We start from the raw sequence: 21,175 nt of genomic DNA on the forward strand, positions 1-21,175 counted from the left end.
CCGAGTCTTCTGGCAGCGGTTTGAGCACGCCCCGGGTGGGTTTGCCCTCAGGATGTGGGGCGCACCTGTGGTGGTGGGTGACTCCGGGTTGAGCCTCCCAGAGGTGTAACCACCCCTCACAAAGGTGTCACCGCCCTTCCCAAAGGTGTCACCATCCTCATAAAGGTGTCATCACCTTCCACCCAAGCCTGGGGCTGCGGCTGGGCCGGTTCTGCTGCTGCCGCCCTGTTCCCTCAGCCGGGATCCCCTCAGGGAAAAGGGCGCGTTCATCTTCATCTTCTGCGATTTTTCCACCAAAGAGCTTTGGGAAGGACTCAACTCATGCCCCACCACGGGATTTGGGGATAAAAATGCTGAAATTGGGGGTGCAGTGGTGCTGGTTTTGTGTCTTGGCCCCAACGCCTCAATCGCCGTGGCCCCCAAACCTTTGGGTTTAGCCCCATTTTGGCCCTGTTTATTCCCATTTTGGCCCTGCTTACCCCGATTAGTCTTGTTTGGCCCAATTTAAGTCCTGTTTATCCCTAATTTGGCCCTGTTGAGACCCATTTTAGCCCTGTTTAGCCCCAATTTGGCCCTGTTTAACCTCTTTTTTCCCCTATTTCCCCCCACTTTACCCCTACTGTACCTCCCCTTATCCCCATTTCACCCCCTTTTATCCCCCTTTGTGCCATTTTATCCCCATTTTCCCCCATTTTTATCCCCCTTTTTCCCATTTTACCCCCACTTTTCCGCATTTTCTCACCCTTTTCCCCCATTCCCGTGTCCCTCCAGCCATTCCCTCTGTCCGAGCTCCTCTTGTGAGGCCCCAAATCCCCTCCGGGACCCCCCCAAAATTGACCGGGGACCCCCCAAACCCCCTCGGGACCCCCCCAAAATTGACCTGGGACCCCCCAAACCCCCTCGGGACCCCCCCAAAATTGACCTGGGACCCCCCCAACCCCCTCGGGACCCCCCCAAAATTGACCGGGGACCCCCCAAACCCCCTCGGGACCCCCCCAAAATTTACCGGGGACCCCCCCAAACCCCCTCGGGACCCCCCCAACGCCCCCCCCCGGCCCTGAATGGCCGCGCTGTTCCCGCTCTGAGCCGCCTTTGTTCCCCCCCCCGGTTGCCATGGCAACTGTCAAGCTGTTACCAACTCCCCCCCCCCGCGGTGTCACCGCGCCAGCACCGGGGGGGGGGGGACAGGGAGGTTTTGGGGGGTCCCGGGTCAATTTTGGGGGGTCCCGGGTCAATTTTGGGGGTTCCCGGGTCAAATTTGGGGGGTCCCGGGTCAAATTTGGGGGTTCCCGGGTCAATTTTGGGAGGTCCCGGGTCAAATTTGGGGGGTTCTCATCTCGCTTTGGGATGTTCCATTCGGTTTTGGGGGGGGGGGGGGGTCCCAGTTTGATTTTTCGGGTTTTCCCAGTTATAATTTTGGGGTTTCCAGTTTGATTTTTGGGGCGTCCCAGGTTAAATTTTGGGGGTGTCTGATCCCATTTGGGGTCCCTAAATCCAATCTTGAGGGTCCCCAATCGCCCCAGTCCCCCCCTTTGGGGTCCCCAATTCCCTCCTGAGGGTCCGAAATCCCCCCAAATTCCCCTTGAACCCCCCCCCAGACTCCTTAAATCCCCCCAAAATCCCCCCAAACTCCCCGAATTTCCCCCAAGACCCCCCAAAATCCCCCCGGAGCCCCCCCAAATCCCCCCGAATTCCTCCCTCCTATTTCTGCGTTTTCTTTCTCCGTTTTTTTCGGGCCTTATTTCTCCTTTTTACCCCCCTTAAACCCCTCCCCACCCCCCAACCCCAAAAAACAAACTCCTCCCCCCTCCTCCTCCCCATTGGCTCAGCCTCCCGCATCTCATTAGCATCTCATTAGCATCTGATTATCGGCTCGGGCCCGGCAGGTGGGGAAGCGGCGGCGGCGGAGGCTCGGCCGCCATGCAGCGCCCCCCGTGCGCCCCCCCCGCGCTGCTGCCGGGGCTGCTGCTGCTCTGGGCCGCCGGACACGGTCAGTGCGCCCCCTCCCCAAATTCCCCGAGCCCCAAGAAACCCCCAGACCCCAAAAAACCCGGCCCCAAAAATCGGCAAAAAAACCCCCCTAAAAAATCCTGAAAAAATCCCGAAAAAATTCCTAAAAATCGGAACACGGTCAGTGCGCCCCCTCCCCAAATTCCCCAAGCCCCGAGAAACCCCCCCAGACCCCAAAAAACCCGGCCCCAAAAATCGGCAAAAAAATCCCACCCCCCCCCAAAAAAAATCCCGGAAAAAATTCCTAAAAATTCCTAAAAATCCGGACACGGTCAGTGCGCCCCCTCCCCAAATTCCCTGAGCCCCGAGAAACCCCCCCAGACCCCAAAAAACCCGGCCCCAAAAATCGGCAAAAAAACCCCCCTAAAAAATCCTGAAAAAATCCCGAAAAAATTCCTAAAAATCCGGACACGCTCAGTGCGCCCCCTCCCCAAATACCCCTGAAATCCCCCCCTGAGAAACCCCCAGACCCAAAACACCCGCCCCCAAAAATCGGCAAAAAACCCACCCCCCCCCCCAAAAAAAATCCTGAAAAAATCCCGAAAAAATTCCTAAAAATCCGGACACGCTCAGTGCGCCCCCTCCCCAAATTCCCTGAGCCCCGAGAAACCCCCCAGACCCCAAAAAACCCGGCCCCAAAAATCGGCAAAAAAACCCCCCTAAAAAATCCTGAAAAAATCCCGAAAAATCCGGACACGCTCAGTGCGCCCCCTCCTCAAATACCCCTGAAATCCCCGCTGAGAAACCCCCAGACCCAAAAAACCCGGCCCCCAAAAAACGGCAAAAAACCCACCCCCCCCCCCCAAAAAAATCCCGGAAAAAATTCCTAAAAATTCCTAAAAATCCGGACACGCTCAGTGCGCCCCCTCCCCAAATACCCCTGAAATCCCCGCTGAGAAACCCCCAGACCCCAAAAAACCCGGCCCCAAAAATCGGCAAAAAAATCCCCCAAAAAATCCAGAAAAAATCTCTAAAAATCGGGATCACCCATGAGACCCCTCCCCAAATTCCCTGAACCCCGAAATCCCCCCTGAGAAACCCCCAGACCCAAAAAACTCGGCCCCGAAAAAATCCTGAAAAAAATCCCGAAAAAATCCGAAAAAAATTCCCGAAAAAATCCCGAAAAAATTCCTAAAAATCCGGACACGCTCAGTGCGCCCCCTCCCCAAATTCCCCAAGCCACGAGAAACCCCCAGACCCAAAAAAACCGGCCCAAAAAACCCCCTCAAATATCGGCAAAAAAATCCCCCCAAAAAATTCCGAAAAAAATCCTAAAAAATTCCCTAAAAATCGGGAGCACCCGTGAGACCCCTCCCCAAATTCTCCGGACCCCAAAATCCCCCCCTGAAAAACCCCCAGACCCAAAAAACCCGACCCTAAAAAACACCCTAAAATCTCCCCAAAAAAATCCCGAAAAAAATTCAGAAAAATTCCAAAAAAATTCCAATAAAATCCCAAAAAAATCCGGATGCCCCTGCGACCCCTCCCCAAATTCCCCGGACCCCAAAAAACCCCCAGACCCAAAAAAAAACCCCGATCCTAAAAAAAAACCCTAAAAAATCGCAAAAAAAATCAATGAAAAATAGAAAAAAACCCCCAAAAATTCCAGAAATTATTAAAAAAATCCCCAAAAAATTAAAAAAAAATCCCGACCCCTCCCCAAATTTCCTGTACCCCAAAAAACCCCCAGACCCAAAAAAAATCCTTAAAAAACCCTCAAAAAAATAGAAAAAAATCCAAAAATACCCCCAAAAAATTAAAAAAAAATCCCAAAAAATTCCGGAAAAATCCCCAAAAATTTGGGGGATTTTGGGACCCCTCCCCAAATTATCTGAACCCCCAAAAATTCCCAAAAAAAAATCCCAAAAATCCCCCCCGGCCCCCTCCCCAATCCCCGCCGCGCTCTGTGCCGCAGCCCCTCCCCCACCCCGGCTGCGGGAGGCGATGTCCCCTCTGTCCCCTCCCCCCCCCTCGGTGTCCCCTCTGTCCCCTCCCCCCCTCGGTGTCCCCTCTGTCCCCTCCCCCCCCTCGGTGTCCCCTCTGTCCCCTGCCCCCCCCTCTCGGTGTCCCCTCTGTCCCCTCCCCCCCCTCGGTGTCCCCTCTGTCCCGTCCCCCCCCCCCGTGTCCCCTCTGTCCCCTCCCCCCCCTCGGTGTCCCCTCTGTCCCCTGCCCCCCCCTCTCGGTGTCCCCTCTGTCCCCTCCCCCCCTCGGTGTCCCCTCTGTCCCCTGCCCCCCCCTCTCGGTGTCCCCTCTGTCCCCTCCCCCCCCCCGGTGTCCCCTCTGTCCCCTCCCCCCCCCCCCGGTGTCCCCTCTGTCCCCTCCCCCCCCCTTTTTTTGAGGGATTTCCCCCCATTTTGGGGTCTCCCCGCCCCTCCCCCAATGTCCCCAAAGCCACCCTTGGGGGTGGGGGGGTGTCCCGTTATTGTCACATTGTCCCCTCCCCCCCCCGTGGGGTGCCAGGCGCCACCGGGGCTGTCCCCGAGCGTGGGTGACACTGAAAGGGGACATTGTCCCCAAACCCCCCCCCCCTTATTGTCCCCAACCCCCCCCCCCCCCTTATTGCCCCCAACCCCCCCTTATTGTCCCCAACCCCCCCTTATTGTCCCCAACCCCCCTTTATTGTCCCCAACCCCCCCCTTTATTGTCCCCCAACCCCCCCCTTATTGTCCCCAACCCCCCCCTTTATTGTCCCCAACCCCCCCCTTATTGTCCCAACCCCCCTTTATTGTCCCCAACCCCCCCCCATTGTCCCCTCCCCCCCTTGGGGACACGCTGACCTTGGCGCGGGGGGGGGGTGACCTTGAGGGGGGGGAGGGGATTGTGCTGACACAGCAGAACGTGGGGTCACCCCTCCCCCCCCCCATTGTCACCTCGGTGTCACCCCCCCATTGTCAACCCCCTCATTGTCACCTCGGTGTCACCACCCCCCCCTCGGTGTCACCCCCATCATTGTCACCCCCTCATTGTCACCTCATTGTCCCCGAACCCCCCTCGGTGTCACCCCCATCATTGTCACCCCCCATTGTCACCTCGGTGTCACCACCCCCCCTTGGTGTCACCCCCGTCATTGTCACTCCCCCCTCGATGTCACCAAACCCCCCCCCTCGGTGTCACCACCCCTGTGGCGTTGTCATGGCAACCGCAGGGGACACTCGGGGACACTGGGGGTGTCCCTGTCCCCAAGGCCACCCCTGTGGTGTCACCGCTGCTGTCACTGTGCCACCCTCCTGCTGTCCCCAATGTCCCCAAAGCCCGGTGTTGTCACTGTCCCCAGTGCCACCCTCCTGCTGTCCCCAATGTCCCCAAACCCCCGTGTCGGTGTCACTGTCCCCAGTGTCCCCAGATGTCCCCAGCCCCTCAGGGACGCTGTGCTCGTGTTGTCCCCCTGTGTCCCCCTGTCACTCTGTGTCATTCTGTGTCCCCCTGTGTCCCCCTGTGCCACCCTGTGTCACCCTGTGTCCCCCTGTGTCACCCTGTGTCACCCTGTGTCACCCTGTGTCACCCTGTGTCACCCTGTGTCCCCCTGTGTCACCCTGTCACCCTGTGTCACTCTGTGTCCCCCTGTGTCCCCCTGTGTCACTCTGTGTCCCCCTGTGTCACCCTGTGTCCCCCTGTGTCCCCCTGTGTCACCATTTGTCACCCTGTGTCACCCTGTGTCCCCCTGTGTCACCCTGTGTCCTCTCTGTGTCCCCCTGTGTCACCCTGTGTCCCCCTGTGTCACCCTGTGTCACCCTGTGTCACCCTGCCCGCTGTCACTGTGTCCCCTTGTCCCACTCTGTCCCCTCCCATGGTGAACCTGTCCCCTCTGGTGGCCTGTCCTGTGTCCCCTGTGCTGTCCCCGTGTCCCCTGTGTCACCTGTGTCACCTGTGTCCCCTGTCCCCATGTCCTCTGTCCCTGTGTCCCCCATGCTGTCCCCATGTCACCCGTCCCTGTGTCACCTGTCCCCTATTGTCACCTGTCCCCTATTGTCACCTGTCCCTGTGTCCCCCATGGTGTCCTGTGGGTGTCCCCTCTGTCCCCTGTCCCCTTTGGTGACCTGTCCCTTGTGTACTTTGTGTCCCCTTTGGTGACCCCTGGGTGTCACCTGTGTCCCCTGTGGTGTCCCTTGTGTACTTTGTGTCCGCTTTGGTGACCCTGTGCTGTCCCTGGGTGTCACCTGTGGGTGTCCCCAATGTCCCCCATGGTGACATCCTGGTGTCCCCAGTGTCCCCAATGTCACCTGTGTGACCCTGTGGTGTCCCCAATGTCACCTGTGTGTCACCTGTGGTGTCCCCAGTGTCCCCAATGTCCTCAAATGTCCCCAGTGTCCCCAATGTCCCCAATGTCACCTGTGTGTCACCTGTGGTCTCCCCAATGTCCCCAAATCTCATTTATTCCCAATTTTCACCCCAATTTTTCCCCATTTCTCCCCCATTTTTTCCCCAAATTTCCTATAAATTCCCCCCTTTTTTCCCCCAAATTCCCCCATTTTTTCCCAATGTCCCAATGTCCCCAATGTCCCCAATGTCCCCAATGTCCCCAAATCTCATTTATCCCCAATTTTCACCCCAATTTTCCCCCATTTCTCCCCCATTTTTTCCCCAAATTTCCTATAAATTTCCCCATTTTTTCCCCAAATTCCCCCATTTTTTCCCAGTGTCCCCAATGTCCCCAATGTCCCCAATGTCCCCAATGTCCCTGTGTGTCCCCAATGTCCCCAATGTCCCCAGTGTCCCCAATGTCCCTGTGTGTCCCCAATGTCCCCAATGTCCCCAGGTCACTCCCAGGAGGTGCAGGCCGAGAATGTCACCGTGCTGGAGGGTGGCACTGCAGAGATCACCTGTGTGTCCCCAGTGTCCCCAATGTCCCCAATGTCCCCAATGTCCCCAATGTCCCTGTGTGTCCCCAATGTCCCCAATGTCCCCAATGTCCCCAATGTCCCTGTGTGTCCCCAGTGTCCCCAATGTCCCCAATGTCCCCAATGTCCCCAATGTCCCCAATGTCCCCAATGTCCCCAATGTCCCCAGGTCACTCCCAGGAGGTCCAGGCCGAGAATGTCACCGTGCTGGAGGGTGGCACGGCAGAGATCACCTGTGTGTCCCCAATGTCCCCAATGTCCCCAATGTCCCCAATGTCCCCAATGTCCCCAATGTCCCCAATGTCCCCAATGTCCCCAATGTCCCCAGGTCACTCCCAGGAGGTCCAGGCTGAGAATGTCACCGTGCTGGAGGGTGGCACTGCAGAGATCACCTGTCACCTGCACAGGTACGACGGCTCCATCGTGGTCATCCAGAACCCCGCCCGGCAGACGCTGTTCTTCAACGGCACCCGAGGTGACACCGGGGACACTGGGGACATTGGGGACACTGGGGACATTGGGGACATTGGGGACATTGGGGACATTGGGGACATTGGGGACACTGGGGACATTGGGGACATTGGGGGACATTGGGGACATTGGGGACATTGGGGACATTGGGGACATTGGGAAAAAATGGGGGAAAATTGGGGAAAAAAATGGGGAAATTTATGGGAAATTTGGGGAAAAAATGGGGGAGAAATGGGGGAAAATTGGGGTGAAAATTGGGGATAAATGAGATTTGGGGACACTGGGAACACTGGGGACATTGGGAAAAAAATGGGGGAATTTGGGGAAAAAAATGGGGGAAATTTATGGGAAATTTGGGGAAAAAATGGGGGAGAAATGGGGGAAAATTGGGGATAAATGAGATTTGGGGACACTGGGGACATTGGGGACATTGGGGACATTGGGGACACTGGGAAAAAATGGGGGAATTTGGGGAAAAAAAATGGGGAAATTTATAGGAAATTTGGGGGAAAAATGGGGGAGAAATGGGGAAAATTGGGAAAAAAAAAGGGAAAATTGGGGGGAAAAATTGGGAAAAAAATGGGAAAATTGGGAAAAAATGGCAGGGAAATTGGGGAAAAAATTGGGAAAATTGGGGGAAAAATTGGGAAAAAAAGAGGGGAAATTTATGGGAAATTGGGGGAAAAATGGGGGGGAAATGGTGGAAAATTGGGGAAAAAATGAGATTTGGGGACATTGGGGACATTGAATGGCAGACGCTGTTCTTCAATGGCACCTGAGGTGACACTGGGGACATTGGGGACATTGGGAAAAATGGGGGAATTTGGGGAAAAAATGGGGGAATTTATAGGAAATTTGGGGGAAAAATGGGGGAGAAATGGGGGAAAATTGGGGTGAAAATTGGGGATAAATGAGATTTGGGGACACTGGGGACATTGGGGACATTGGGAAAAAATGAGGGAAAATTGGGAAAAATGGGGGAATTTGGGGAAAAAAATGGGGGAATTTATAGGAAAATTGGGAAAAAAATGGCGGGGAAATTGGGGGGAAAATTGGGAAAAAAATGGGAAAATTGGGGGAAAAATTGGGAAAAAATGGGAAAATTGGGAAAAAAATGGCAGGGAAATTGGGGGAAAAATTGAGAAAAAAATGGGAAAATTGGGGGGGAAAAAATGGGGAAATTGGGGGGAAAATTGGGAAAAAAAGGGGGAAAATTGGGGAAAAAATTGGGAAAAAAAGGGAAATTTGGGGGAAAATGGGGGGAAATTGGGGAAAAAATGGGAAAATTGGGGAAAAATTGGGAAAAAAATGGGGAAATTTATGGGAAATTTGGGGAAAAAATGGCGGGGAAATTGGGGAAAAAATGGGAAAATTGTGAAAAAAATGGGGAATTTTATGGGAAATTTGGGGAAAAAATGGTGGGACCCCATGGCTGACCCCGTGACCCCGTGGCTGACCCCGTGACCCCTGAGTGACCCCTGAGTGACCCCACATTGTCCCCAAATGTCCCCAGCGCTGAAGGACGAGCGTTTCGAGCTGGGGGTGACACCGTGACCCCATGGGTGACATTGTGACCTTGTGGGTGACCCCGTGACCCCATGGCTGACCCCGTGACCCCATGGCTGACCCCGTGACCCCTCAGTGACCCCTGAGTGACCCCACATTGTCCCCAAATGTCCCCAGCGCTGAAGGACGAGCGTTTCGAGCTGGGGGTGACACCGTGACCCCATGGGTGACCCTGTGACCCCGTGGCTGACCCCGTGACCCCTCAGTGACCCCTCAGTGACCCCTGAGTGACCCCACATTGTCCCCAAATGTCCCCAGCGCTGAAGGACGAGCGTTTCGAGCTGGCCGAGTTCAGCCGGCGGCGGCTGCGGCTGCGCCTGGCGCGGGCACGGCTGGAGGACGAGGGCGGCTACTTCTGCCAGCTGTACGCGGATGATACCCACCACCAGATAGCCACGCTCACCGTGCTGGGTATGGCACACCTGGGCACACACCTGGGCACACCTGGGAGGGGAAGAACAAAAAAAACCCGGTGAAAATCGGGTGAAAAATGGGGATTTTGGGCACACCTGGGGCTGTATGCCAATGATACCCACCACCAGATAGCCACGCTCACCGTGCTGGGTACGGGCACACCTGGGCACACACCTGGGCACACACCTGGGCACACACCTGGGCACACCTGGGAGGGACAAACAAAAAAAACCCCGTGAAAATCGGGTGAAAAATGGGGATTTTGGGGGGTTTTGTGTTACCTGGGCACCATGATACCCACCACCAGATAGTGACCCTCACCGTGCTGGGTACGGGCACACCTGGGCACACACCTGGGCACACCTGGGAGGGGAGGAACAAAAAAAACCCCGTGAAAATCGGGTGAAAAATGGGGATTTTGGGGGTTGTGTTACCGGATGCTCACCCAGCTGCTACGCCGTCGGTATGACCCACACACCAATACTGGGGCACACCTTGGGCACACCTGGGCACACACCTGGGAGGGACAGAACAAAAAAAACCCGGTGAAAATCGGGTGAAAAATGGGGATTTTGGGGGGTTTTGTGTTACCTGGGCATGCACCTGATACCCACCACCAGATAGCCACGCTCACCGTGCTGGGTATGGCACACACCTGGGCACACACCTGGGCACACCTGGGAGGGACAGAACAAAAAAAACCCCGTGAAAATCGGGTGAAAAATGGGGATTTTGGGGGGGTTTTGTTCCTGGACCACCACCTGGGCACCTGCCTGCTGTATGGCAATGACACCACCCCCTGGCAGCACCTGGGCGCACACCTGGGCACACCTGGGCACACCTGGGAGGGGATGGGCGCAAAAAACCCCGTGAAAATCGGGTGAAAAATGGGGATTTTGGGGGGTTTTGTGTTACCTGGGAGGCACCTTGCCAGACTGTGTCATGCCCCACGCATGGTCGAGCGCCTAACGACTCACTGTGTGCCGCGCCTGCACGCTGGCTGGTACGCACCGGGCTGCACCACCCGGGGCACACACCTGGGGCACACACCTGGGCACACACTGGGGGTGGGAATAAAAGGGAAAAAAACCGTGAAAATCGGGGAAAAATGGGGATTTTGGGGGGTTTGGGTTACCTGGGCACCTGGAGTGATGGCCACCTGAACCCACACCAGATAGATAGCACACCTCACCGTGTGGGTATGGGGCACACCTGGGGGACACACTGGGACTACCTTGGGTACCGGCCAACAAAAAAAGGACCGGGAAATGGGGTAAACTGGGGTCTTTTGGGTTGGGGTTTTGGGGACTACCTGGGGCACACCTGAGTACCCCCACCTTTAGGACGCACCTGGGGTACTGGGCACACCTGGGAACCTGGGACCGACCTGGGCACACACCTGGGATACCTGGGGGGCGATAAAAACAAACCTGTGAACACTCGGTCCTGTGAAAATGGGGATTCTGGGGGCACACTGTGGTACCTGGGCACACCTGGGATCTCAGGCACATGCACACCTGGGGATGAAACCACCTGTGCCATCTCACCTGGCCACCTCGTGTCCCCGAGCCCCATTGGTCAGCGGGGATTTGGGTGAGGGGATGGAACCTGGGGCCACCTGGCCTGGTGTCCCGGCCCGCTGGCACATGTGCCACCTGCCCCGCGACCGCGCGACCGGCGGGGAGCTGGCCAGGTGAGCTGCACTGGGCAGGGCACACACTGGCGGCCACACACCTGGGCACACCGCACTGGGCGGGGACAGAGGAGAGAATAACTGGACGTGAGAATCGGGTGGAAAATGGGGATTTTGGGGGGTTTGGGGTTACCTGGGCACACCTGGGAGGGATAGAAACACACCTGGGCACACCTGGGCACACCTGGGAGGGATGGAAACACACCTGGGCACACCTGGGAGTACCTGTGCCCACCTTGGGAGACACCTGGGGGTTCCTGGGCACACCTGGGCACACCTGGGAGGGATGGAAACACACCTGGGCACACCTGGGGGGACACCTGAGGATATCTGTGGGTACCTTTGGGTACCTGTGCCCACACCTGGAGATACCTGGGCACACCTGGGGGTACCTGTCCCCACCTGTGCCCACCTAGGAATAACCCGTGGGTACCTTTGGGTACCTGGACCACACCTGGGTACCTGGCCGGGTACCTGGGCACACCTGGAGTATCTGGGGGTACTGGGACCACCTGGGCACACCTGGGATACCTGGGGGCCACCTTGGGCACACCTGGGGGTACCTTGGGCACCTGGGATACCTGGGGGTACTGGGGTACCTGGCCATCACCTGGGATCACCTGGGGGGGATAGAAACACACCTGGGCACACCTGGCGGTCCCTGTGCCCTCACCTGGGTACACCTGGGGATACCTGGGGGCACACCTGTGGGTACCTGGGCACACCTGGGGATACCTGGGGGCACACCTGGGCACACCTGGGAGGGATAGAAACACACCTGGGCACACCTGGGGCACACCTGGGGACCCTGGCTATCTGGGGGAACCTGGGGATATCTGGGTAACCTGGGTACCTGGGCAATCTGGGGCACACCTGGGCACACCTGGGGATACCTGGGGGGCACACCTGTGCCCACCTGCCCCCGCAGGCCGCAGCAGCCACCGGCAGGAGGGCAAGGTGTTCTGGCAGCGCTCGGTGCTGCAGCTGCGGCCGGAGCGGCGCGACCACGGCGCCATCGTCACCTGCGAGGCCACGCACCCGGCACTGGGCCGCGGGCAGAGGAGGCAGACACAGTACCAGCTGGACGTGCAGTGTGAGTGGGGCTGGGAAAGGGTTAATGGGGGTTTGGGGTCACTGGTTTGGACTGGGAGGGGAAGGTTTGGGGTTACTGGTTTTACTGGGAGGCGCTGCAGTTCCCAAAGCTGCCACCAGGGGGAGCTGCGAGTGCATTGAGGGACTGAGTAAGGGACTGGGAAGGGTTAAAGGCGATTTGAGGTACTGGTTTGTACTGGAGGGGCTGGGTTAATCTGGGAGGGCACTGGATGACTGGGAAGGTAATGGAGGGTTGGGGTCACTGGTTTTACTGGGAGGGCGCTGCAGTTCCCAAAGCTGCCACCAGGGGAGCTGGAGTGCATTGAAGGAGACTGGGAGGGACTGGGAATGGAGGGGTTTATACTGGTTTGCACTGGGAGGACTGAGTAAGCGCACTGGGAAGTGGTGTTAAGGGGTGGGTCACTGGTTGGACTGGGATGGGTTAAGGGGATGTTTGGTTATTGGTTTGTACTGGGAGGGACTGCAGTTCCAATACCAGGGAGTGGACATGGAGGGATGGGAAAGGGTTAAGGGGGTTTGGGTCACTGGTTTGGACTGGGAGGGATTGGGTGTCACTGGTTATACTGGGAAAGGGACTGGGAGGGAGGTTGGGGTTAACGGTTTTACTGGGGGGATTTGGGGGCACTGGTATAAACTGGGGTGGTAAATGGGAGGGCGCTGCATTCCCAAAGCCGCCACCAGGGGGAGCTGCGAGTGCATTGAGGGACTGGCAAAGGGAACTGGGTTGTCACTGGTTTGTACTGGGAGGGAAATGGACACTGGAACATGGGACATGGGAAAGGGGCAGAGGTGTGCCGTGAAGGTGTACAAGTGAATGTGCAGGGTCCCAGTGTCTGGATGGGCATGAGTTATGGGGTCACCAGGTTTGTACGGTGTGGCGGGACCATGTATGGCAGGGCCTGCACCTCGTACCCAGTGGCCAGCCACCAGGGGATTTCCAGGTGCATCTGCAGGTAGTACTCGAGGTGTACCAGAGATTAAACCAGGTGCACAGGTGAACAGGGTAAGGGATTGGTGATTCAGGTATTCGTGCTGTGCCGGCAGACTGGGGGACCCTGCAGAGCGTTCCAAGGGACGCTTGGTGTCACCTGGTTGGGTACGGTAGGGGGCGGCAACACCCAAACCGCCACCATGGGGGACCTGGGTGCGGAAGAAGACTGGATAAATGGAAGATGGGAAAGGGTTAAAAAGGGGGATTTGTTACTGGTTTGGACGGTACTGGACTGGGTTATACTGGAGGGACCTGGGAACTGGGCACCCTGGACACCGGAAAGTGGTAAATGGGCATTGGTCACTGGGTTGGTGGGAGGGGATTTGGGGCCACTGGTATATGGGAGAAATGGAAACTGGAAATGGATAATAATGGGGTTTGGGTGGTTTTGGTACTGGACGGACTGGGATGCGCTGCCCCAGAGCCCCACGAGGGGGAGCTGTGAGTGCATTGAAGGGGACTGAGATAAACTGGAATGGACTGGGAAAGGGTTAAAGGGGGATTTGGGGTTACTGGTTTGGACTGGGAGGGACTGGGAATGGACTGGGTTATACTGGGAGGGACTGGGATGGAACTGGGAAAGGGTTAATGGGGGTTTGGGGTCACTGGTTTGTACTGGGAGGGGATTTTGGGGTCACTGGTTATACTGGGGAGGATGGGACAAACTGGGAGGGCGTGCAGTTCACCAAAGCCGCCACTTCAGGGGGTACTGCGAGTGCATTGGGAGATGGGGATGGAACCTGGGATAAACTGGGAGGGACTGGGAGGGAAATGGAACACAGGGGAACATGGGGACAGGTGGCACCAGGTGTGCCCAGGTGTGCCCAGGTGATGCGGGTTACCACCCACGTGTGCCCAGTGTACCCAGTGTGCCCACGTGCCACCAGGTGCCACCAGGTGTATGCCAGGTGTGCCCAGGTGCCACCAGGTGCATGCCAGGTGAATGCCGGGTACCACCAGGTGTGCCCAGGTGCCACCAGGTGTATGCCAGGTGTACCCAAGTGCAATCTCAGGTGTGCCCAGGTGCATCTCAGGTGTACCCAGGTGTGCCCAGGTGTACCCAGGTGTACCCCAGGTGTGCCCAGGTGCATCCCAGGTGTGCCCAGGTGTACCCAGGTGCCACCAGGTGTACCCAGGTGTACCCAGGTGTGCCCAGGTGCATCTCAGGTGTACCCAGGTGTATCCCAGGTGCATCTCAGGTGCCAACCGTGCCCCCCCTGTGCCCACAGACCCCCCCTCGGTGCGGATCCACCCCTCGCAGAGCGTCCTGCGCGAAGGCGACACCTTGGTGCTCACCTGTGCCATCAACGGCAACCCCCGGTAAGGCTGGGGGGCGGGCACACACCTGGGCACACCTGGGCGCACACCTGGGGGCACACCTGGGGGCACCTGGGAGGGGGTAAAGGGAAAAAACGGGGTGAAAATTCGGTTGAAAAATGGGGATTTTTGGGGGTTCTGGAGTTACCTGTGGCCACACTGGGAGGGATAGAAACACACCTGGGCACACCTGGGGGTACCTGTGCACACCTGGGATGACACACTGGGCGATCCTGGGCACACCTGGGCACACTGGGCACACCTGGGCACACCTGGGGGTGGAAAAATGGGGAAAAACGGCAAAAAATTGTGATAAAAAATGGGGATTTTTTGTGGTTTTGGGTTACCTGTGCCCACCTGTGCCCACCTGTGCCCACCTGTGCCCACCTGTGCCCCACGGAGGTGTGGTGGAGCCGCATGAACGAGTCGCTGCCGCCCCGCGCCCGCGCCGAGGGCGAGCGGCTGACGCTGCCGGCGCTGGCGCCGCAGGACAACGGCACCTACACCTGCCAGGTGGGCAACGCCCACGGCCGCGCCCACGACACCTACGTGCTGGTGGTGTACGGTGAGTGCCCGGGATGGGGGGCGGGGCATGCCTGGGGGGGCGGGGCACACCTGGGGGGGGGGGAATGAATGGAGGGAAAAATGGGGGAAATGGGGGGGATTTGGGGTTTTGGAGGGGAAATGGGGGTTTGGGCACACCTGGGCACACCTGGATGGGTTGACACCTGGGACACCTGGGGCAACCTGGGGACACCTGGGCCACCTGCAATGGGTTGGATAATTGGGCACACTGGGGTTTGGTAGGGGCAAATGTGGGCACACCTGGGGGCAACCTGGACATTTGGGGTACACCTGGGTCATACCTGGGCACCTGGTTCTACCTGGGACACTTGGGCACACCTGGGGCACACCTGGACACATTTGGGTCATACCTGGGCACACCTGGGGCACCTGGGAGTACTCACCTGGGCACTGCACCTGGGCACACCTGGGCACACCTGGGGGTGGGTCGGATACACCTGGGCACACCTGAGATTAACCCGGGTTGTACCTGGGCACACCTTGGCACACTTGGGCACACCTGGGGCTCACCTGGACACACCTGGGCACATCTGGACACCTGGGGGCTACTTTGGGCACACTGGACACACCTGGGGCACCTGGGCACACCTGGGTCATACCTGGACACATTTGGGTCATACCTGAGCACACCTGGGCACACCTGGATCTCACCTGGGCACACCTGGGTTTTACCTGAGCACACCTGGGCACACCTGGATCTCACCTGGGCACACCTGGGTTTTACCTGGGCACACCTGGGGCACTGACAGCCCCTCCCCCCCCTCCCCCCAGACCCAGGTGCGGTGGTGGCGGCGCAGGGGGCGGGGCCTTTCGCCGTGGTGGGCGGGGCCTTGGCGCTGCTCGTGTTCCTGCTGCTGCTCCTGCTGGGGGCGCTCGTCTGGTGCTCGGTGCGGCAGAAAGGTGGGCGGGGCTTCCCCAGGGGGGGCGGGGCCTCCCAAAATGGGGCGTGGTTTAATAGGGTGGGGCGTGGTTTCATAGGATGGGGCGTGGTTTGGTGTTTGGGGGTGGGACTGGGCTCCAGGAGTGGGCGGGGCTTCATAAGGGGGGTGTGTGAGGGACAAGGGGCGTGGTCATTTAATGGGTGGGGCTGTGGGGGCGTGGCCAGAGAGGGGGGTGGGGACATTGTGGGCGGGTCCTGGGTTTGTCCCCAAATCCCATTTTCCATCATTTATCCCCTAAACTTCCCCTTTTTTTTGCCAATTTCCCAAATCCTCCATTTCTCACCCCAATTCCAGGCCAGCACAATATTCCCCCGTATTTTCCACATTTTTTCCCCGTTTTTTCCCCGTTTTTCGCCCAAATTTTGCCCAAATTTCACCCAAATTTTGCCCAAATCTCCCGTTTTTTCCCCCAAATGTCCCTAATTTACCAAATTCCCCATTTCTCACCCCATTTCCAGGCTCGTACCTGACGCACGAGTCCAGCACAAATTCCCCCATATTTTCCTCATATTTTCCCCATTTTTTCCCCGTTTTTCGCCCAAATTTCGCCCAAATTTCACCCAAATTTCACTGTAATTTTCACCCTAAATTTCCCGAATTTACCAAATTCGCCGGTTTCTCCCCACATTCCTCAGTCAGCACAATATTCCCCGTATTTTCCCATATTTTTCCCATTTTTTCCCCGTTTGTCGCCCAAATTTTGCCAATTCCCAAATTTCACCCAAATTTCCGTTTTTTCACCCAGAATTTACCAAATTCCATTTTTTCACCCCAATTCCAGGGCCAGCACAGTAATTCCCCCATAAATTTCCCATATTTTTCCCTTTCCTTTTTCGCCCAAATTTCCAAATGTTCACCCAAATTTCGCCCAAATTTCCCGTTTTTTTCCCAAATTTCCCATTTTCACCGTTTTTCCCCCAATTTCCGGCTCATACCTGACCACGAGTCCAGCACAAATTCCCCTCTCTATTTTCCCCATTTTTTCCCCGTTTTTCGCCCAATTTTCGCCCAAATTTCCGTTTTTTCACCCGAATTTCCCGAATTTACCAAATTCGCCGTTTCTCACCCCAATTCCAGGTCAGCACAATATTCCCCTATTTTCCCCATTTTTTCCCCATTTTTTCCCCGTTTTTCGCCCAAATTTTCGCCCAAATTTCACCGAAAAAATTTCCCGTTTTTTTTCCCAAATTTCCGTTTTCCCGGTTTTTGCCCCATTCCTGGCTCGTACCTGACACACGAGTCCAGCAAAGTTCCCCCATATTTTCCCATATTTTTCCGCCATTTTCCGTTTTTCGCCCAATTTTCGCCCAAATTTCGCCCAAATTTCACCGAAATTTCCCGTTTTTTCCCCCGAATTTACCAAATTCCCGGTTTTTCTCCCCAATTCCAGGCTCGTACCTGACGCACGAGGCCAGCGCCCTGGAGGACCAGGGGGAGGCGCGCGAGGCGTTCCTGGGGGGGGAGGGGGGGAAGCGCAAGGAGGAATTCTTCATCTGAGGGGGGCGTGGCCTGCGGAGGGGGCGGGCCCCACCCACACCGGCCCCGCCCCCAACCGCGGGAGGGGGGAGGGGATGATGCAAAATGGGGGGGGGGATGTTGGAAAGGGGAGGGGTTAAAATGGGATAAGCCCCGCCCACACCGTGCCCCACCCCCCTGCAAGCCACGCCCCCCTTTGTGGGGTGGGGGAGGGGCATCCACACACAGCCCCTCCCCCCCCGCCCGTGGGAAATTTGGGGGCGCCCAGAGAGGAAAGGGGGAGGGGTTAAAATGGGATAAACCCCGCCCACACCCCATAAACCCCGCCCCCTTCACAAGCCACGCCCCCCTGTGAGCGGGGGAGGGGCCTCAAAGCCATTGGGGGGGTGGGGGAGGGGCGCGGGTTTGGCCCCTCCCCCCACGCGCGCACAATTTATGGGGGGGGTGGGGTTGGGGTGGGGAGGGGCGGGGAAATGAATAATGTATGAGGGTGGGCGTGGCCAAGGGAGGCCCCGCCCCCTCGGTGGGTGTGGCCTGTAAATAACCTTTTAACCACCTTTGATACAATGCAATAAAAACAACCCCGATTCGTATGGGTCTAACTGGATAACTGGGGGACTGGGAGGTAAGGGATTGGAGTACTGTTTGTATGGGGGATTTGGGGTTACTGGTTTATACTGGGATGGTCTGGGAGGGGCTTGGGCAGCACTGGTGGTCCCTGGGCCTTACTGGGAGCACTGGTTTTACTGGTTTTTCCCGGTTCGCGCTGTTTTTTAGCGCATTTTAAGGGTTTTTACTGGTTTTTACTGGTTTTATTGGTTTCTACTGGGACATTCCCGCGCTCCCACCTCGCGCCGCCAGGGGGCGCCAAGCCCCGCCCCTCCGCTCCCACACAGCCCCGCCCCTTTTTCCTATTGGCCACCACTGACATCACCCACCTCAAACCGCGCCCATCGCACCCGACGGAGTGCGCATGCCCAAATCACTCAGACCGGAACCGGAAGTTGCTCCGGTGGTCGCCGCACCGGAAGCCGGAAGTGCCCGCGAGAGTGAGTGAGGGGTTTGGGGGTCCCGGAGAGGATTTTGGGAGGTTTGGGGGTCCTGGGGGGGTCTCGGGGGGATTTTGGGGGGTTCTGAGAGGGTTTGGGGGCGTTTCGGGGGATTTGGGGACTCCCGGGGGGTATTTGAGGGTTCTGAGGGGTATTTGGAGTCCCGGAGGGGTTTTGGGGCGATTTTGGGGGTCCTGGGTGGGTTTGGGGGTCTCCGGGGTCCCCCCTGACCCCTTTTTCCCTTTCCTCTCCCCCAGCCAATGGCGCAGCCCACGGATTTGGCCCCGCCCCTTCTTGAACTAGCCCCGCCCTCCTCTGCGCGCCCCGAGGAAGAGGAGGAGGAGGAGGAAGGAGGGGGAGGGGCCGGGACCCCCCCCGGGAGCGGAGGAGCCGCCTGTGAGTGGGGGAGGGGCTCTGGGGGGGGGTCCCCAAAAATTCCCCAAAATTCCCCAAAGGTCCCCGTGAGGGTCTGTCCCAATCGGTCCGCCTGTCCATCTGTCCGTCCCATGTCTGCCTGTCCTGGTCTGTCCGTCTGTCCGTCCCAGTGTCCGTCTGTCCATCCTGATGTCCGTCTGTCTGTCCCTGTGTCTGTCTGTCCATCCCGGTGTCCATCTGTCTGTCTGTCCCAATGGCTGTCTGTCCATCCCTGACCCGTGTCCGTCTGTCTGTCCCTACGGGTGCCTGTCCATCCTGGTGTCCATTGTCTGTCTGTCCTGGTGTGCGTCTGTCTGTCCATCCCGGTGTCCGTCTGTCTGTCTGTCCCTGTGTCCGTCTGTCTGTCCTGGTGTGCGTCCGTCTGTCCATCCCTGTGTCCGTCTGTCCATCCCGATGTCCGTCTGTCTGTCCCTGTGGGTGCCTGTCCATCCTGGTGTCCATCTGTCTGTCCCTGTGGCTGTCTGTCCATCCCTGTGTCCGTCCGTCTGTCCCTCGGTGCCTGTCCGTCCTGATGTCCATTGTCTCTCGTGTCCCAGTTCCCGCTCGTCCACCCGTGTCCGCTTCGTCCCTGGTGTGCCTGTCATCTGTGTCCATCTGTCTGTCCCTATGGTGTCTGTCTGTCCTGGTGTCCATTGTCTGTCGTCCCAGCCGTCCCGTCCCCGTCCATCCCAGGTGTCCGATCACTTGTCCCATGGGTGTCTGTCGTCCCTGACCCGTCCCGTCCGCTCTGTCCCGTTGTCCGTCGTCCATCCCGTGTCCGTCGTCTGTCCCTGTGCTGTCTGTCCATCCCGTGTCCGGTGTCCATCCGTGTCCGTCGTCCATCCCTACGTGTCCTGTCCATCTGTGTCCATTGTCCTCCTGTCCCTGTGTCTGTCTGTCCGTCCCTGACCCGTGTCCGTCTGTCCCCCCAGACCGTCCCGGCTCTCAGCACTGTCCCAAATGTTTGATCACTTTCCCCGACCCCGCGTTCGCCGCCCGCCACGCCAAGCGCCAGCACCCCGATATCTGTCCCATGTCCGTCTGTCCTCCTAACCCGTGTCCGTCTGTCTGTCCCACAGACCATGCCGCTGTCTCCCAGCACTGCCCCCGTGTTGATCACTTTCCCCAACCCGCGTTCGCCGCCCGCCACGCCAAGCGCCAGCACCCCGATATCTGTCCTGTGTCCGTCTGTCTTCTAACCTGTCCTCGTCTGTCCCGTCTTCCTCCTACCTGTGTCCGTCTGTCCCTGCAGACCATCCCGGCTCCCATCACTGTCCCAAATGTCTCATCACGTTCCCCAATCCGGATTTCGCCGCCCGCCACGCCAAGCGCCAGCACCCCGCAATCTGTCCGTCTGTCCCAATGTCTGTCCGTCCCTAACCCGTGTCCGTCTGTCCCCGCAGACCGTCCCGGCTCTCAGCACTGCCCCCGATGTCTGATCACATTTCCCGACTCCATTTTCGCCGCCCGCCACGCCAAGCGCCAGCACCCCGATATCTGTCCCTGTGTCCCGTCTGTCCGTCCCTGACCCGGTCCGGTCTGTCCATCCTGACCCCCGTTCCGCCCTGTCCCCCAACCGTCCCGGCTCTCCGGATGTCCCGATGTTTGATCACATTTCCCAATCCCATTTTCGCCCCCGCCTCGCCAAGCGCCAGCACCCCAAATCTGTCCCTATTCCGTCTGTCTGCCTAACCCAGGCCAGTCCGTCTGTCTGTCCATCCCTAACCCGTGTCCGTCTGTCCATCCCTGACCCATGTCCGTCCGTCTGTCCCCGCAGACCGTCCCGGCTCCCAGCACTGTCCCAAATGTCTGATCACATTTCCCCACCCCGGATTTCGCCGCCCGCCACGCCAAGCGCCAGCACCCCGATATCTGTCTGTCTGTCCATCCCTGACCCGTGTCCATCTGTCCCCCAGACCATCCGGCTCCCAGAAACTGTCCCAGATGTCTCATTACTTTCCCAATCCGATTTCGCCGCCCGCCACGCCAAGCGCCAGCACCCGCGCGATTTCGCCGCCGCCCTCCGGGGGTCGCTCTTCGTCTGCTTCGTCTGCGGCCGCGCCTTCGGCTCCTCCCCCGCGCTGCTGCGGCACCAGCGCGGCCACGCCCACCAGGGGGCGGAGCACCGAGAGGCCGCGCCCGCGCCGAGGAAGGCCACGCCCCTTTGGGAGTGCCGGGAGTGTGGGCGGGGCTTCGCCAGGGAGGGGGCGTTGCACCGGCACTACATCCGGCACGCCAGGGGGGAGCTGTGAGGGGCGGGGCTTGGGGGAAAGGGGCGGGGCTTGGGGATGGGGCGG

At 58.3% G+C, this 21,175-nt stretch overlaps 2 protein-coding genes across 2 annotated transcripts; both read left to right on the top strand.

The window, feature by feature from the left end:
- Window positions 1-1,886: 1,886 nt before the first annotated feature.
- CADM4 (cell adhesion molecule 4) lies at window positions 1,887-18,008 on the top strand. Its single transcript, XM_064738035.1, has 8 exons — window positions 1,887-1,990; window positions 7,168-7,323; window positions 9,144-9,357; window positions 11,763-12,085; window positions 14,326-14,415; window positions 14,805-14,978; window positions 15,770-15,898; window positions 17,330-18,008. Exons 1-8 carry the CDS (start codon window positions 1,921-1,923, stop codon window positions 17,434-17,436), a joined length of 1,263 nt encoding a protein of 420 aa, XP_064594105.1. The 5' UTR covers window positions 1,887-1,920; the 3' UTR covers window positions 17,437-18,008.
- A 65-nt stretch (window positions 18,009-18,073) lies between these two features.
- On the top strand, window positions 18,074-21,171 carry LOC135461059 (zinc finger protein 576-like). The gene is made up of 4 exons (XM_064738046.1): window positions 18,074-18,464; window positions 18,722-18,860; window positions 19,811-19,866; window positions 20,849-21,171. Exons 2-4 carry the CDS (start codon window positions 18,725-18,727, stop codon window positions 21,128-21,130), a joined length of 474 nt encoding a protein of 157 aa, XP_064594116.1. The 5' UTR covers window positions 18,074-18,464; window positions 18,722-18,724; the 3' UTR covers window positions 21,131-21,171.
- The last annotated feature ends 4 nt before the right edge of the window (window positions 21,172-21,175 follow it).

Source organism: Zonotrichia leucophrys, unplaced genomic scaffold (genome assembly GCF_028769735.1).
Source record: "Zonotrichia leucophrys gambelii isolate GWCS_2022_RI unplaced genomic scaffold, RI_Zleu_2.0 Scaffold_158_108649, whole genome shotgun sequence".
NCBI lineage: Eukaryota > Metazoa > Chordata > Aves > Passeriformes > Passerellidae > Zonotrichia > Zonotrichia leucophrys.